Source organism: Cheilinus undulatus, linkage group 11 (assembly GCF_018320785.1).
Source record: "Cheilinus undulatus linkage group 11, ASM1832078v1, whole genome shotgun sequence".
NCBI classification, from domain to species: domain Eukaryota; kingdom Metazoa; phylum Chordata; class Actinopteri; order Labriformes; family Labridae; genus Cheilinus; species Cheilinus undulatus.
The window spans coordinates 9,934,133-9,950,447 of record NC_054875.1 but is presented as its reverse complement, the minus strand read 5'-3'; the positions used below and the strand labels follow the sequence as shown (position 1 = coordinate 9,950,447).

At 37.6% G+C, this 16,315-nt stretch overlaps 1 protein-coding gene across 2 annotated transcripts; it reads left to right on the top strand.

Annotated features, from left to right (window-relative positions):
* Positions 1-637: 637 nt before the first annotated feature.
* otud3 (OTU deubiquitinase 3) lies at positions 638-12,400 on the top strand. Of its 2 annotated transcripts, none has more exons than XM_041798588.1 (8): positions 638-700; positions 4,303-4,606; positions 5,153-5,301; positions 7,084-7,196; positions 7,302-7,424; positions 7,852-7,984; positions 8,238-8,425; positions 11,695-12,400. In XM_041798588.1, the coding sequence occupies exons 2-8, from the start codon at positions 4,401-4,403 to the stop codon at positions 11,857-11,859; spliced, it is 1,077 nt and encodes a 358-aa protein (XP_041654522.1). In that variant the 5' UTR covers positions 638-700; positions 4,303-4,400; the 3' UTR covers positions 11,860-12,400. The 2 variants fall into 2 exon arrangements, with proteins under 2 accessions (XP_041654522.1, XP_041654521.1); XM_041798587.1 differs by lacking the exon at positions 638-700 and adding an exon at positions 1,232-1,332.
* The last annotated feature ends 3,915 nt before the right edge of the window (positions 12,401-16,315 follow it).

Sequence of the window (16,315 nt, the reverse complement as noted above, 5' to 3'; positions counted from 1 at the left end):
CAACCTTGTTACATTTTTATTATACTTAAATGGCAAATGTCAGTTGATTTTTTTTTTTTTTACCGTGAGTCTTATGGTAGCAAAAATTAATTTGGTGATTTCATATTTGTGATCTTTTAAGTTTTATGTTGGAGTTATAAGGAAGACTGGTGATACCACCAGTTCTCATACAGCCACCTGAAGCCAGTCATGTCTTGCCTCTACAGGAGATCGGAATCTAAGACAGCCTCACAAACTCTGATGTCCCCGAGCCAGTCAGGGGACACTGCAGCCATCCCAGATGACTCTGTTGGGTTTGACCTGTCCCTACTCATGCCCCTTGTCCTAAGTTTTATCAAGAGGCAACATATTGATTCCTCTTTAAATTTTAGTGTGTACCTAGAAATAATTATGTGTGTAAAGTATGTATTTTGTTTTAATTAACGTTTTGTATGTAAGTAAATACTTATTTAAAAAACAAATCCATAGGAGCAGACAAAAGGCAGAGTCAAAAAACACAAACTAGACCCAAAACTGGGGTCTTACACTAGAAAATAAGGCTGGAACAAGGTCGCACAAAGGAGAATGTTACAAACTGGCAACAGGAGGGAGAACACACTGGGATTAAATACACAGACAATTAGGATAATGAGACACAGGTGAGGGTAATCAGGGGTGGAACTGACACATTAAGACCAGGATCTTAAAGACAGAGACAGGGGTAAGTAAAATACAAAATAAAACAGGAAATAATCACAAGGTAGAGCAAAATGAAAACTTAACCATAGGAAACTTGATTAACTGTGTCATGAACAGGCAAGGAACCATATATGGTCACTTTGTTGATCTTGATTTTTAATATAATATTGAAAAGAAGAATTTAAATGACAACAGTAAAACGGCTTTGGATGTCTGCCAATAATATTAAAGGATTTGAATTTTCAATGTCCAAATATTTTAATGAATGGGATATAAAAGGTTATAAGAGAGTCTTTGAAATATTTTGTTAATTTGTCCACAATAAACACAATATTTTGTCCATTTTAGCCACATGGAGAAGGGCCTCTTAGAATTGCCCTAGACGGATAAATAGATATATCGATAGATGTTATTTGTTGGAAAAAAACAGGTGAATTGAACTCAGATATTTCGTCCTTATTCAAAGAAAAACTGCTGCTACAATTTTTAATTGCCTGCGCAGTTTGGCCCATCCCACCTTCCGTACGTTTTGACGTTCGTATACATACGTATGCGGAACTTCATTTGTAAACAAAAACGGACAATCACTACCTTTAACTTCTGAGCCAAAATAGCGAAACATTGTCATATCTAATTAAACACAGCTTGTTGAAGGTAAGCATCAATCAATCACTTGTGTCATTTTAATGAGTTTTATTACTATGAATGAAATAATATAAGCAGGAGGTTTAGTGTTTGTTATGTAACAACCGTCGTTATCCAGACGATGAATGCTAGCTAGCTAGCCGCTAGCTGCCGAACTTGTAAGCTAACAGCTAGCTAGCCGCTGATGAGACTCCGTTTGTCTTGTAAACAGTAACGTTACTTAGTGCGGGTTGGTGTGACGTCGCCACTACAAGTTTTAACTAGTTAGATACCTACATAATTTTCTGTAATGATATATAACTCCATTGATAATGCTAGGAGGAACAGGGTAACAACAGTCTTGGTTTTGTTTCCGTGTCGTTCATGCCACAGTTTATCTCGAATATGAAACTAAAATCTAACATCAAAACAGTTTCGTATCTGCTAGATAAACGTTTGTCACTGTCATGCCACTGTAATATTCTGTTCTGAATATACACCATGATGTTAAAGGCATGTAACAGTGTTGAGGCTGGGTTACACTGAACATCAGCGTGATTCATGTATTTTTTTTTTTTTGTTATTTATTTAAATTTGAAACATTTGACAGTTTGCTCAAGACATTCAGAAAACTAGCCTTGGGCTACTAATTACTGTCCAACTGTGATCATTGTAAAGTAGTTCAAATGCAAGAATTCGTATCATTTATAAGACGCTTGCAGTAATCACATGACACCAGTTTTGATATGACTCCGAAGTGAAATTCCCTGTCACCAGTGTAGAGTGTAGCAGCTATGTTGAATTAAGGTTTAGTCGTAGTGTTTGGATAAAGATACCTTTTAATTTTAGTCACATTTTAGTCATTTTCACTCTCTAAAGTTTTACTCTAATTTGATAAACGAAAACTGAAAAACATTTTAGTCCAGCTCAAGTGAAAAAAGTCCTTTAATTTTTAGTTTTTATTTTTAATCAAACAACTACTTTAAATGAGCCAAAATATAAGCCAATAAAAAAGTAAGCCAATTTGTAAATTTAATATGAAAGTAAAACTCTCATATTATTGCACTATAGATATTTATATCACTTTAAAATACACTGAAGAAAATGCTGTTTATCTTGGCAAAAAAAAACATAATTTTGAACTGGACAAATATCTTGAAAACCCAATGACAAAATTTACTTTCAGATTATGTCATAATGGAAGAAGTCGAGGCAAAAAACTAAATTCATATTGAACAGTTTGATAGTCAGTGGGCTCATTTTCTCAAGCTTCTCAATTCCACAGACCAACATTTATAACTTATCCCCACTCTGCAGTTTACCCCCGTATAGCAACCAGACACCTTTCATCTCATTTGCTGTAAAAGCCAATAGTGCCACATAAAATAAACTTTAAATATCAGACAAAAATGGACACAAAATAACCACTAAAGAAGTGTAAAGGAGGGATAAACGAACTATAACATATTCCTTCATATTACTAATGCATTTCTTTGTCTTTTGGGTTTTAGTTTTAATGTGGCATCCATTTCTATCAGGTGTTAATTTTCATCTTATCACTATTAATGCTTGAGTTTTTTGGTTGTATATTTTTTACTTCTCTTTAGCTGTACTTTCAATATGTAACTCATGTCATATGCTGTTGTTGTCCTGTGTTTTCTTTCCGTGCTTGTCTTTGTTTTCACTAATGGCACTTTTACCTTTTGTCATGTTACAATACTACAATTAAAATTAAAAGATGAAAGAAAATACTGACATAGCTTGACTGCATTCTTCCCAATCCCAGTTGCTGCTCGTGTTTTACTGACCTTATGCACAGTGAAGAAATATTGTGGAATTTAAATGTCAACTAGTCCAGCCCTAATCTTCTAGTCTCTGACTAAAACAAAACTTACTTTTGTCAAAGTTTTTATTACCAAAGACCTATTTCAATCTAGCCTTAGTCTAGTCTTCCACATGGCAAACATGGAGTCAACTAACACTTTTAGTTATAGATTTGGTGGACGAATGTAACATATTCTGGCACCCAATCTAATACGTGATCTATGGTTTCAGTCATGAGAAATGCAAGCCAACTCCCACACACTGTCCAACAACATTAGGAATGCTTGCTTGCAATTTTTTGATGGATCCACCCTCCTCCATGCTCCTGTCTTATGAAATAGATATAAGTTCTTTAAAGCCTGGCACTCTTCAGTGTTACTAATCATTAAAAAAACAAATATTGTATTATTATTATAATACACAGTGTTGAAGAATTATAAAGATATTTACAACCTGAATTTGTGTTCTAAGGATTTCACCAGGACGTGTCAAGTTCCCTGATGAATTTAAATTAATGAAGGAATTAAATTTATTTGGGTGCACTTACAACAAACAAAGCAGTTTACATGGAGGTGAAATTTCTGATCTTCCAAGGTAACTGAAAGGGTGAAGGCTGAAGCTAGAGCTCATTTAAATTTACCCCTCATCCCATAAAAAGTTCATAGCAAGAACAGTGTTAATGTATTATTATCAGTCATTGCCAATAAATGCATATTAACATGCTTATGTTGGTATCGGCCCTAATTTTGCAGATTATCTCCTCAGTAGGTACAACAGCTGTTTATATTTTTTCAAACTTCATAAAACATTGGCTGCATTGGCTTAACATTTGTTTGTGCTGATATCAGCCCTGTTTACAAGAATTGGTCAAATTATGTGGCATGAACAGATATCAGTTATCAGTGATTATTTGTCGTGTCCATATCTAGCTACTGATCTTTTACAGGGCAGAAGAATTGAACCGTGAGACAGACTCTGATCTGATTTCATGGTCAAATGTGGAAGAAAATGTTAGAAGAAAAGTGTTAGACTTAATAGTTATTTTCAACAACAGTAGATTACCTTCCCTAAATTTCATAATCTGTGCATCTCTTGTTCCATGATATGTTTTTTTTTTTTCTGTACCTTTTCTGAAAACTTTTCATCTCCATCCTCTGTTTTTTTGTTTTTGTTCAGGCTCCAGATGTGCAGCAGTGTTTGATGCAAGTGCCAAGTCTTTACTGTAAGGAGACATATTTGGTTGTTGTTGGCCCACGGACAGAACTGCAGCCAACATGTCAAGGAAACAGACTCAGAAACCTGTGCGAAGCAACAAAAAGAGCGAACTGGAACGAAAGAGAGATGAACGAGCGACAAGACGGGCCATTGCAAAGGACCGCAAGAACCGCCCCCAGGAGTGTGATGAGGGAGCAGAGTTTGTTAGTTTCTCCAATCAGCTTCAGGCACTCGGACTCAAGCTGAGAGAAGTCCCCGGAGATGGGTAACTTCAAAAATAAGATTTTGGAGTCTTGCAGCACACTGTTATCTTTTGTATTGTTCTTTACCATCAGTGAAAAAAGTCTCCTGTTATACACTTAAGGACATAATGTCTTTAAGGGCCAAGTTTAGCTCTCCTGAGCCAACAGTCAGCACATTTTGCAGCGTTACGCTTCTGCCTGTTAAAGACAAATGTTATTAGAACTATGATTTTAGAATTATGATTTTTTTTAAGATAGAAAAAAATCCAAGAAAATGCAATCAGGTCTCTTGGCTAAGTGAAAAATTAAAATGAGATTTGAATTGATTAGCTATCAGTTGTTTTTCCTAATTGAGGACTGTTGTGGAGCCTGATGAAGAGGATGACAGCTTAAGCAAATGTTCTAGGCTACCATCTAAAAACTTGGCAATAAATGCCTACTCCAATGTCTGTAATAGAAGAGTACAAGCCTCTGAGATTAACAGACAAGACCCCCCTTTATTCTTTCAGGAAACTTTTTTTAATGAGTCACTGTGTAAATTTACAAGTCACTGTCTGTTTTTCTTACAGGAACTGCCTGTTCAGAGCTTTAGGCGACCAGTTAGAGGGTCACTCCCGGGGTCACCTGCGACTTAGACAGGAGACTGTCCAGTATATGATGTCCCATCGACAGGACTTTGAACCTTTTGTGGAGGATGATGTTCCCTTTGCACAGCACTGTAAGAATAAGACCAAGTAGTTAATATTGATGTAATTGATCATACAAAACAAAACTGTCACATCAAGATTTACAACTGACTCCATAACTAGTCACTATTTGTGAATTTACTCTTTGATGGAAGTTCAGTGAAAGGAATTTGACCATGACTAAGCAGTGACCCCTGGTGGCCACTCATAAGGCTTGCAATTGAGTCAATACAGTTGAATGATGCTTGATTTTTCCTTCTCAGTAGATGTAGAAAGGATAAAGACCCTGACTATTTCAGGGTTCTTATGCATCCTGATAAAACTTGAAACAATTGTCCAGTCATGGGAAACAAATGGAATGTAAGAGAAAGAGCAAATGTTCTGGAAGCCTTGTGCTGTCCTTGAAAATTATTTAAACATTAATTTAATTTCCTATCAAACTTCCTCAAACAGATATCATGGACACCTGAAAGGGGTAATCATGTTAAAGATCAAATCAAACAGTTATGGTTGTTTATGGACAATAGAAGGAAAAACAGAAGCTTTAGACCCCCCCCCCCCCCCCCCCCAAAAAAAAATGTACCATTAAAAACCAGGTCTTATGCATAAGATAAGTTATGTATATATATCTTTTCATAGCCTAGTTTTTATTTATTTTTAGAGAAAATAAGAGGACAAATTAAGTTAAGAGTCTTTAAATCATTTTTGCAACATGCTTCTTTTAATAGAGTTAAATGCTGTACATCTGCAGGTGCATTTGATTTATTCTGTGATTAAGTCCTGATGATTTAAATTATGGTAAAATTCACAGACTGCACATCTCTTGAATCAGATCTCCACAGAAGGATTATGTTGGCGCTAGGGCATGATGCATTCTTATTGTATTTAAAGATGGACTCCACCAAACTATCTTTTTGTACCGTTGGCTCTCCCAGCAGCCTTTCATACAGGGGACCACAACGTTTTAATTAACAGATTGGGGGAATGGGTGGGCCTGTCTGGTACAGCCCTAAATTGGTTTTAAACCTAACCTAACCTAACTCCAGGGAAGGTTTTTTTGTGTCCTTTGGAGACTTTAAATATAATGGTTTTTAAATGTGGTGAACCCATAGGCTCTGATCTTGGACCACTATGGATAAAAATTTGCATACGCTCACTCCTATTTATCCTCCAGAAATACAGAATAAATTACCACAATTATGCAGATGATACACAACTTTACATTTCACTATCTTCAATCAATTTTTAGATGAACCTGTGGGTGTCAGGGAATTTCTTGCAACTCAAAAAAGACAAAACAGAATGACTTATTTCACTGAAAATCACTGCTCATCTCAGTTCCAGCTCCTTAACCCACAACACAGAAGCAAACAATCTTAGTGTTTTCATGGAGAGTGATTTGAATATCAAAATCCATATTAATCAAATCACAAAATCTGCATTTTACCATTTGAAAAACATTTCAGAAAGAAGAAACTGTCTTTCAATATCTGATGCAGAGAAGCTGACACATGCATTTATAACTAGCAGACTAGATTACTCTAACAGTTTATCCATTCGTTTCCCAAAGTCATCTGCTCAGTGGTTACAGCTAATTCAAAATGCCCACATTGCAATAAATTCTGAATATTCTGCTTTTGTAATAAATTCATAAATGTGACGAACTGAAACTAGAGGGTTAAAAGAATGAAAATGATAAGGATGTTATCTCTAGATCTGTTTTGATGACACTGTTCAAAGTCCGAGAGGAAATGCTGTGTGATCACAGGTTGAGATTACCTCGTGAGTAATGTGTTTTTGTTCCCTCCCTCCAGTGTCCAACCTCTCCCAGCCCGGTACATTTGCTGGCAATGATGCTATTGTTGCCTTTGCTCGCAGTCAACAGGTGAAAGTGGTCATCCATCAGCTCAACACGCCACTGTGGGAGGTAGGAAGCAAGGCACAGGCAGAGACCTTCAAGTATTATCACATAGTTTGAGGGGCTGTTATGATGGGAAATCTAATACTGTTTTGGCACACCTTCTCATTGCAGATAAACGGTGCAGAGAAGCAGGTGTGCAGAGAGCTACACATCGCCTACCGTTATGGAGATCATTATGACAGTGTGAGGCGGATCGGGGACAACTCTGAGAGTCCTGCACAGCTCCGCATAGAAGTAAGAGAGAGCTTACTGGCCCTCATCCTCACTATTATCTACTGCATTCAAGCATTAATACAAAAGGAAGTACATCTAGATCATCAACACTTTGATGATGTTAGTCCTGTTATACGAGCTCTTTGACAGGCTGAACAGCTGCCTTTCTGCCAATATACTGTACATTATGGAAATCAATGGACTACCTCTCATTTTACGGTAGCTTCAGTTATTCAGTGAATTCCTGACCTTTAGATGTTTCAAGTGCATCTTTCAATCCTCAACACTTGTAAGCTTAAGACTGTGTTTGCTTTATCTGTTGAAGATAAATTACTTTTTCAAGTTGTCATGTAAGTGAAGTTATAATTACTACCAGTGTGACTGTACATCTTTTGAGGCATTCACTTCTGATGTGTGTCTGAAGTTTTCTGACTTTTTCTACTTCCAGAATCTGCAGAACTCACGAGGACAACAGCGTGAGTTTGGTGACGGTCAGAGGGACAGACAGAAAAATCCGTCTCAAACAGCCTCAGAGGAGGACAATGTGATCCTGAGCTCCATCAAGAATCGAGGAATCCAGGGTCAGAAGTTCCTCTTGACTCATTAGCAGAAGGAAGAATCAGACTGTCAGGGCAAAAGTGTAAAACTAGGAACCAGTTTAATTAGAAAGTGCCCAAGCATGTTGGATTTTAACTTGTCTATTCAGCTTAAATTCCTACTTTTATCACAAGTATCTCAGCCTGTAGTCCATGACACTACTTGCTTGATATGAGCAGTAATGATAGCACATTAAAAGTCTTATTTATATGTTCCTTTGAATGTTTCCATCTTCAGGCGATGAGGAGAACCTGCTCCAGCTGAGCGCAGCAACCATCAATGCTGAGTGGCTTGTTGGCTCCATGCTGGGTCAGTCCTGCCAGGGCCAGTGTGACTCAGGATCCTGTGCAGCCTGCAGAGCTGCAGCTGCAGACTGCAGTGAACAAAAACAGTCTGCAGAGGGCAGCAATGTACAAAAACCAAAGGTAACTAATTTCTAATCCATCCATTCAAGACAGATGACAGTTTGTCTCACTTGTTTTGGCTGATAACTAAAATGACAGCTGAAGTTGTCAAAACAATATGTGAGATTCCTCACAACTTTTATTAACTTGTGCAAATCAGGCAGAGTGTTTCTCATTCTTTGAAACCATTTAAATGTTTTTTTTTTATCAACAGAGGGAAGTTACAAAGCATCAAATAAATCTATATGATTTTCTGATTAAAGTTAGTTCTTTGTCAACTTGGTCAAATAGTTTAAAACCATCAGAATAGATTAATGTAGAAGTTTTTTAATCACATTTATTCTGAATTTGAGAATTCCTTTACTTTAAAAACATAGTGAGATGTACCCTGGTGGCCTAATGGTTACCTGCATGCCTCATGTACTGAGGTTGTAATCTTCAAGCAGGCAGTCCAGGTTTGAAACTGACCTAAAGTTCTTATGTTCACTATATAGACAAAAGTATTTGGCCACACCTGTTAATAATTGAATTCCAGCATTTCAATCAGACCCGTTGCTACAGGTGTATAAAATCAAACACCTGGCCATGCAGTCTCCATTTGCAAACATTTTTGATCCAAAGCGCTCTGAAGAGCTCAGTGACTTAAAGCGTGGCACTGTGATGGATGTCGCTTTTGCAATACAACGGCCCATAAAATTTCATCCCTGTTGGATATATTACAGTCAACTTTAAGTGATGTTATTAGAAAGTGGAAGCGTTTAGGAGCAACAGCAACTTTTCCACAAAGTGGAAGACAACATAAAATCCCAGAGTAGAGTCTATGACTGCTAAGGTGCATCGCCAACGCTCTGCTGATTCCAGAGCTGAAGAGTTCTCAACTTCCCCTGGTATTCATATGAGCACAAAGACCATGAAGCAGAAGCTTCATGGGTTGAGTTTCCATGGCAGAGCAGCTGCACACAAGCCTCACATCACCAATGCCAAGCGGAAGATGGAATGGTGTAAAGCACATCAACTCTGGACTGTGGAGCAGTGGAAGCGTGTTCTGTGGAGTGATGAATCTGTCTGGCAGTCAGATGGGCGAGTCTGAGTTTGGCAGGTGCTGGGAGAACGTTACCTGCCTGAGTGCATTGTGCCAACTGTGGTTTGGTGGAGGAGGGATAATGGTATAGGGCTGTTTTTCAAGGTTTGGGCTAGGCCCCTTATCTCCAGTGAAGGCCAATCTTAATGCTTCAGCACACAAAGACATTTTGGATAATGCGATGCTTCCAACAATGTGGCCACACTTTAGGGAAGGCCCTCTTCTATTCCAGCATGACTGTGCCCTAGTGCACAAAGCAAAGACTATAAGGACATGGTTTGATGAGCACTGCGGAAGAACTTGACTGGCCTGCTCAGAGCCCTGACCTCAACCCACTGAGCACCTTTGGGATGAACTGCTAGGAGACTGCAAAACAAGTATTCTGGTCCAACATCAGTGCTTGACCTCATAGATGCTCTACAGAGTGAATGGGCACAAATTCCTACAAAAACAGTCCAAAATGTTTTGGAAAGCCTTCCAAGAGAGTGGAAGCTGTTATAGCTGTAAAAGGGGAAAAATCCATATTAAAGAACTCATTAAGTTGGTGTAATGGCCAGGTGGACAAATACTTTTGTCCATATATTGTATATATGTCCTAGGAAGCGATGCTAGACTGCATGTGCATGTGGGGACAGCTTCCAGCAAGAACAGGGAAGTGCCTTTTTAAATGGATTTCTCCCTTATTATGAGACATTTCTGAATGAAAACAAAACGTCTGTTTTATGTTTTGTAAATAAAACTTAGGAGGGGTCATTTCTTTTGAACAGAACTGAAACAAGCAACAGCAGAGATGGGCAGAGCCAGGCAGCAGTGGTCTGTGCTCATCATTTTGTGTTGTTTTGGTTGAGAGCCCTCAGGAGTTGTAATTTTACTGTGAATGTTAGTGTTTTTTTTTTTTTTTTTTTGCTGATATCTGATATGCTGATATTTCTTCATTCATTTTAGCTAAGGCCAATATTGATACCAATGTATAAATGTGGTTCAGATCTAAAACTTTAATCCTTAGAACACAATTAAATGTTTAAGGAATGAGAAAGAACAAAGGAAAGACATGAGCTAATGTAGGTACAGTGCTTAACAAATTTATTAGACCACCTGTCATATTTGTCTCAGAGACCATCCAGCATCATGAAGTGCTTTAATGCAACTCTTTCATTTTCAGTGAGCCCTCCACATTTTACCATTTTAAACAGGAATGAGGAATTTCAAACTGAATTCACTGGGCTTCTCTGAGAAGTCAGAAATTAATCAAGCATAACATTCAACCACTAACACTAATTTTTTTGGTCAGGAATGACAGTAAATAGCTATAATTTGACATATTAATCAAGAAATAATAATGTGCTTTACTATATTTTCAGTTTTTTTGTAAATCAGTAAATTTGAAAATTCATGGATAACAATAATAATAATATTTTAGCATTAAAAATATCATTTGGGTTAAAGAGCTTCTACATATTGGTGTATTAACCATTGCAGAAACATAAAATGATTTTGGTAGTTACCAATGCTGTTAATTTAGGGCAGCTGTGGCATAAACCTTACTTTGGGTGGTGGTCTAATAAATTTGTTAAGCACAGTATGTCCTCCCTAAATATCCACAGATTTGCACATGCATATGGCTAAGGTTTACAGCAGATATATCAGCATTTTTTTTATTTCTTATTTGCATTTTTTCTTATTTATACCAATAATTACTTGATAAGTGAATCTGCTAATTGACAACATCATCCTTACAATATTGTGCATCCCTAGTATGAAGATAAACAGCTGAAGAAAGTTACTTTAGCCATTAGCCTCTTGAGAGCATCTAAACAAGAGAGGCAGCACTGTAACTCCGTTTAGAAAAAATTGTTTTCAAAACAAAGAGAAAATATCATTTCTGCAACATTTTTTTCATAGTTGGGATGTTTCACTCTGATAGTTAAAATGAACCATATGTCTCTGTGGTGCAACCAAACAATGACATAACTGAAGTTTACAACATAGCAACATGGGGTTAAGCACTTCATACAAGAGTTTAATGCACAGAGCTGGTGCAACAGGCCACTGACTTCCTAGATATATTTTAAGATTTCACATGAACTTTGTTTTTTTTTATCTTAATTGTTCATTCTTTCTTACTACATGTGTGGATTTTAACCCTCAATGGATGAGACTATACATGTATGGGGAAAGAGATTAAATTGTTTCTTTTCTTTAATTTCAGGTTTCTAACAAGCAGAGGAAAGAGCAGCAGAGGCAAGAAAAGAAGAAGCGTCAGGAGGAGAGGCATCGACAGAAGTTCCTTCAGAGTAAAGGCAGTCAGGACCAGAACCAGAACCTTCCAGATACTGTTACTTTAGTACCAGCTCTCAACACTCTCAGTATATAAACTGGAGCATGGCCAAAACAACCTTCTGCTACAGCTCCTAGTGGCTGATGCTGTCCACAAAGTTTTGCACATAGTCAGAATCAATTCAGTCACAGTAGATGACTTCTCTTCAAGACAACCCTATAGTTTCTTCGCAAACAGTATAACGGTGCCTGCAAACGTGTGTTTGTGTGTGTGTGTGTGAGTGTGTGAGAGTTGTAAAAGAGAGAGTGGCAGCATGACTTTAGTGTTTTTGTGGGGTTGTGGCTGAGCTCAGCCCCTGGTTGGTGGTGGTAATAGTAGAAACTCCTCACATCTGGTCTATCCACCATGTTGCCCACCCCCTTTCTACGCAGGACAACTGGCTTTTCATGATAATCATGCAGATCCTCTCAAGCAGCTGGGCTTTTTGATTTGCCACAGATCGAGTTTGTGTTCATTCAGATGTTCAGATCATTCTGTTGTTCGATCTGACCAAAAAACAAAGCGGTGGAAGAGTGACAGATGAATGATTGTTATGCACACTGTGTACGGAATGTGGCAATAAATCATATTAATAAATGATCGTATTTTCCTTGTGTTTGACCAAAGTCAAGTCAGCTGTATATATATGTAACATATTTAAAACAGTCAGGGCTGACCAATGTGCTTCAAAAGCAAAGCAAGAAACAAAGATACATCATAGAATGATAAATGTCCTTCTGGTATATAATAACCTAAACATAGCAAGTCAAACATAATCATGGAATAATCAGCAAGGCACGTTTATTCCCAGAGAAAAATTCATACATGGAAACAATGCAAAGTGCTTCTCAGAGTGAAGAAAAGAAAATTCATAGCATTAGAAGCATTAAAGGACAGCAAAAATCTGTCTATCCATTCATTATCTATGATTCCTATCCCATTTGAGGTTGCTGGGGGCTGGAACCAATCCCAGCTGTCACTTGGCCAGAGGCGTGGTACACCCTAAACTGGATGCCAGCCAATCACAGAGCTGACAGAGAGAGAGAGAGACAAACAACCAGTCACACTCACGGGCAATCTAGGGCCACCAGGATGCAAGAGGGCCTGGAGAGAACACGTACTAGTATGCACAGGGAGAACATGCAAACTCCACTCAGGAAGGCACTGTCTGTCACCACACAACACCTTCTTGCTGAGTTGACATGCTAGCCACTGACCAGCCGTAAAGCAACTTTAAAACTGTATATGTTAAAACGTATGATTAAAAGCTAAAAAAGAAAATAACATGAAGCAAAATAAAACAAAAAAAACAGCATATATTAAAATATCATGTGTATCTGCTCTGTTTGCCTTGAATCTGCCCTGAAGTCCCTGCATGCAGAGTTTTATGTTCCTGATGGACACTGTTTCATCTGTTGGTCTTGCCTGCTAGAAATTCGGTATAGATGTCCACCTTAGACCACCTTCCTGAGGATTTAGGGTCGCGGTTTGCTCTTTCTGTGTTGGGCACAGTCTTAAGCTGAATCATAAACTCCTCACAGGGCTGCACTTCAACAGGTCTGCCCGAAGTGACAACTAGGATCCTGAAAGATATTGCAAATGGGCCCTCCATTGATCTGAATTTTTCATATTAATGCATGTGCCCGATCTTTAAAATGCTCTCTATAAAAGCTCTTAATAAATATAAATCTTGCTATGGAATTAGGCAATCACACACATACATGACCTACTAGGTCTTCTGTTTTTAAAACAGTTTGTCTAAACCACGTTCCACATTATTATGCAAATTGGATTTTAGTGTCACAAACATTCAGTTTTTGTTTTCCAATGAAACTTATGGATGGTATTTCTCAGGGCTCGTTGGATCATTGAAATCAATCTCAGACACCTGTGATAATTAGTTTGCCAGGTGAGCCCAATGAAAGAAAAACTTTCCTAAGAAGGATGTGCTATATTATTAAGCAGGCCACAGGTTTCAAGCAATATGGGAAAGATAAAGGATCTCTGATGCCAAAAACTGTGGAAGTGCCTTGGATAAGGTATGAAATCATATTTCATGAAAACTTAAGTGTGATCATCTTACTGTGAAGAAATTTGTTACTGATTCAGAGCATAGATGGGTTCGTGCAGATAAAGGCATAATGAGGAAGGTTTTTGCCAGACAAATTCGTCTGATTAAGAGAGCTGCTGCTAAAATGCCATTTCAGAGCAGCAAACAGGTATTTGAAGCTGCTGGTATCTCTGGAAGAGGTGGCCAAGTCATGTTTTGGGTTGGAATTATGGGAGAAAGTTGGTAGGCCTCTTTAATGTCCCTGAAGGTGTGAGTATGACCTCAGCAAACATAGAGCTTCTGACTGACCACTTTCTTCCATGGTACAAAAATAAGAACCATGCTTTCCATAGCAAAATTATTTTCATGCATGACAATGCACCATCTCATGCTGCAAAGAATATCTCTGTGTCATTGGCTGCTATGGGCATAAAAGGAGAGAAACTCATGGTGTGGCCCCCATCCTCCCCTGACCTCAACCCTATTGAGAACCTCTGGTGCATCCTCAAGCTAAAGATCTATGAGGGTGGGAGGCAGTTCACATCAAAACTTGCGTCTTCTTGCAAAGAAATTCATTCATTTAAGAAAGTCAAGCAGAAACTCTCCCAAAACTCACAAGTTCAATGGATGCAAGAATTGTGAAGGTGATATCAAAGAAGGGCTCCTATGTTAACATGTAACTTGGCCTGTTAAGATGTTTCTGATTGAAATAGCTTTTGATTTCAGTAAATATGACCTCCTAATGCTGCAAATTTAACAAATGACCATTTTCAGTTCTTTACAACCTATAAAATGTTGTAAAACTGTTGTGTATAATAATTTTGAACAGTGCATTTTGAGTTTTTATTGAAAAAAAAAATATATATATCTCATTGGGGGTTTGTTTAATAAAATTTGAATTATGCTCTTAACAGTTGATGACTTGAAAATTATACTGAGAAAATCAGAGAAAAATATCATTTGCATAATAATTTGGAATGCAGTGTAGTACCTAAGGTTAGGCCCACAATGTAGTTCTTAAATGTATATATTCTACATTATTTTTAGGGGTAAAATCCCTGAAAGCTAACTTTAGACCACAACCTTTGGAGGAATCAGAGTGGACTTTACTGAAAGTTTCTTATTCCTGCAAAATGCTCCAGCAATGAAAACATACCCATGGTGCAATGCAAATACTTCCTGCCCTGCATTTCTTTCTGCAACTGAAATCATCACAGTTTATGTCTGCGCTCATTGAACTGTTAATTTTGAGTAAAATCTATTTATATAAAATAAAGTCAATAGTATGTTAAACTGATAATTATTTGCATTTTTTCACAGTAGAGCAAAGGTGGTTTTCTATCTCTATGATCCGTTAACGGAGGATCGAATATTTGACTAGCAGTTTATTGTAGTTGTGTAATTATTAAGCCAAGGTAGATGACTGATAGAAAGCCCAACCACTGAAACACCACCATTGTGTGCACTCACTCCATCGTCATTTAGTTAAAGTGAAGCATTTTCCCGCCCATGATCAGCCTTGGATTCTTGGCATGTTGGTATTTCTGACAAACAGCTTTTCAGAACGTTGACATGAGAAGAAAACAATGATTTCTGAAAAACAACAGCCTTTGTTCAATGTGTTGTAGGCCTGTGCCAGCACTACAGATGGTGAAACTTTCAGTTGTCCGTTGACCAGAGGCTGCTTGTTTATCATATCAAGAGTGGGATTGAGATTTGAATTTACTGAGCCTTTAGTACAATCAGTAAACAGGCATTTTACATCAAAATAGAGATATAAGAGCTCCTGGAAAAGTAAGATGGAAAAGAAAAGTCACAATGGGAGGTGGCAAAAGATTTAAAACATCAGACAGAATCCTTACAAAACTTTGATCGAATATTATCCATGCCTTTAGTACAATTTAATGTTGAATTTCTGCCAGTGCACGGAAAAATACACCAGTCATAATGAGAAGTTCTGAATAATAACCGTTTTCCTTTTTAGAAACAACATCATTATTTTATAACGCTGATTAATATTTGGAGACGCTATCTCCTTATGAGAAAAACTCATTATACTGAGATGCTAACTCAGTATTTTTAGATGCTCCGTCATTATTTCATGACTTTAATTTAATATTCAGAAAACTGAGTTATCGGCTTATCATGAAATACTGAGTCTTTCTCTCATAAGTCTGTCAGGACCATTGTTGTTTATGTGGTTTCTCAAAAGCACTTTGAGATGTGGTTTTCAAACTTTGCAGCAATGTCCACTCTTACTAAAGGGTGAACTGATTAGACATTGGAGGTCAAAGGTCAACATCAGTAGGCCTCATGTTAATCCCTTGTTTCTGAATGCAATATCTCAAAACTGCCTTGAGGGTTTCCCTGTACACAAATGCATGACGCATAAACTGATAATATTAAAGGGGTTTGTAGACTAAAGGTCAAGGTCACTTGACCTCATTTTCATCCCTTGCTTGT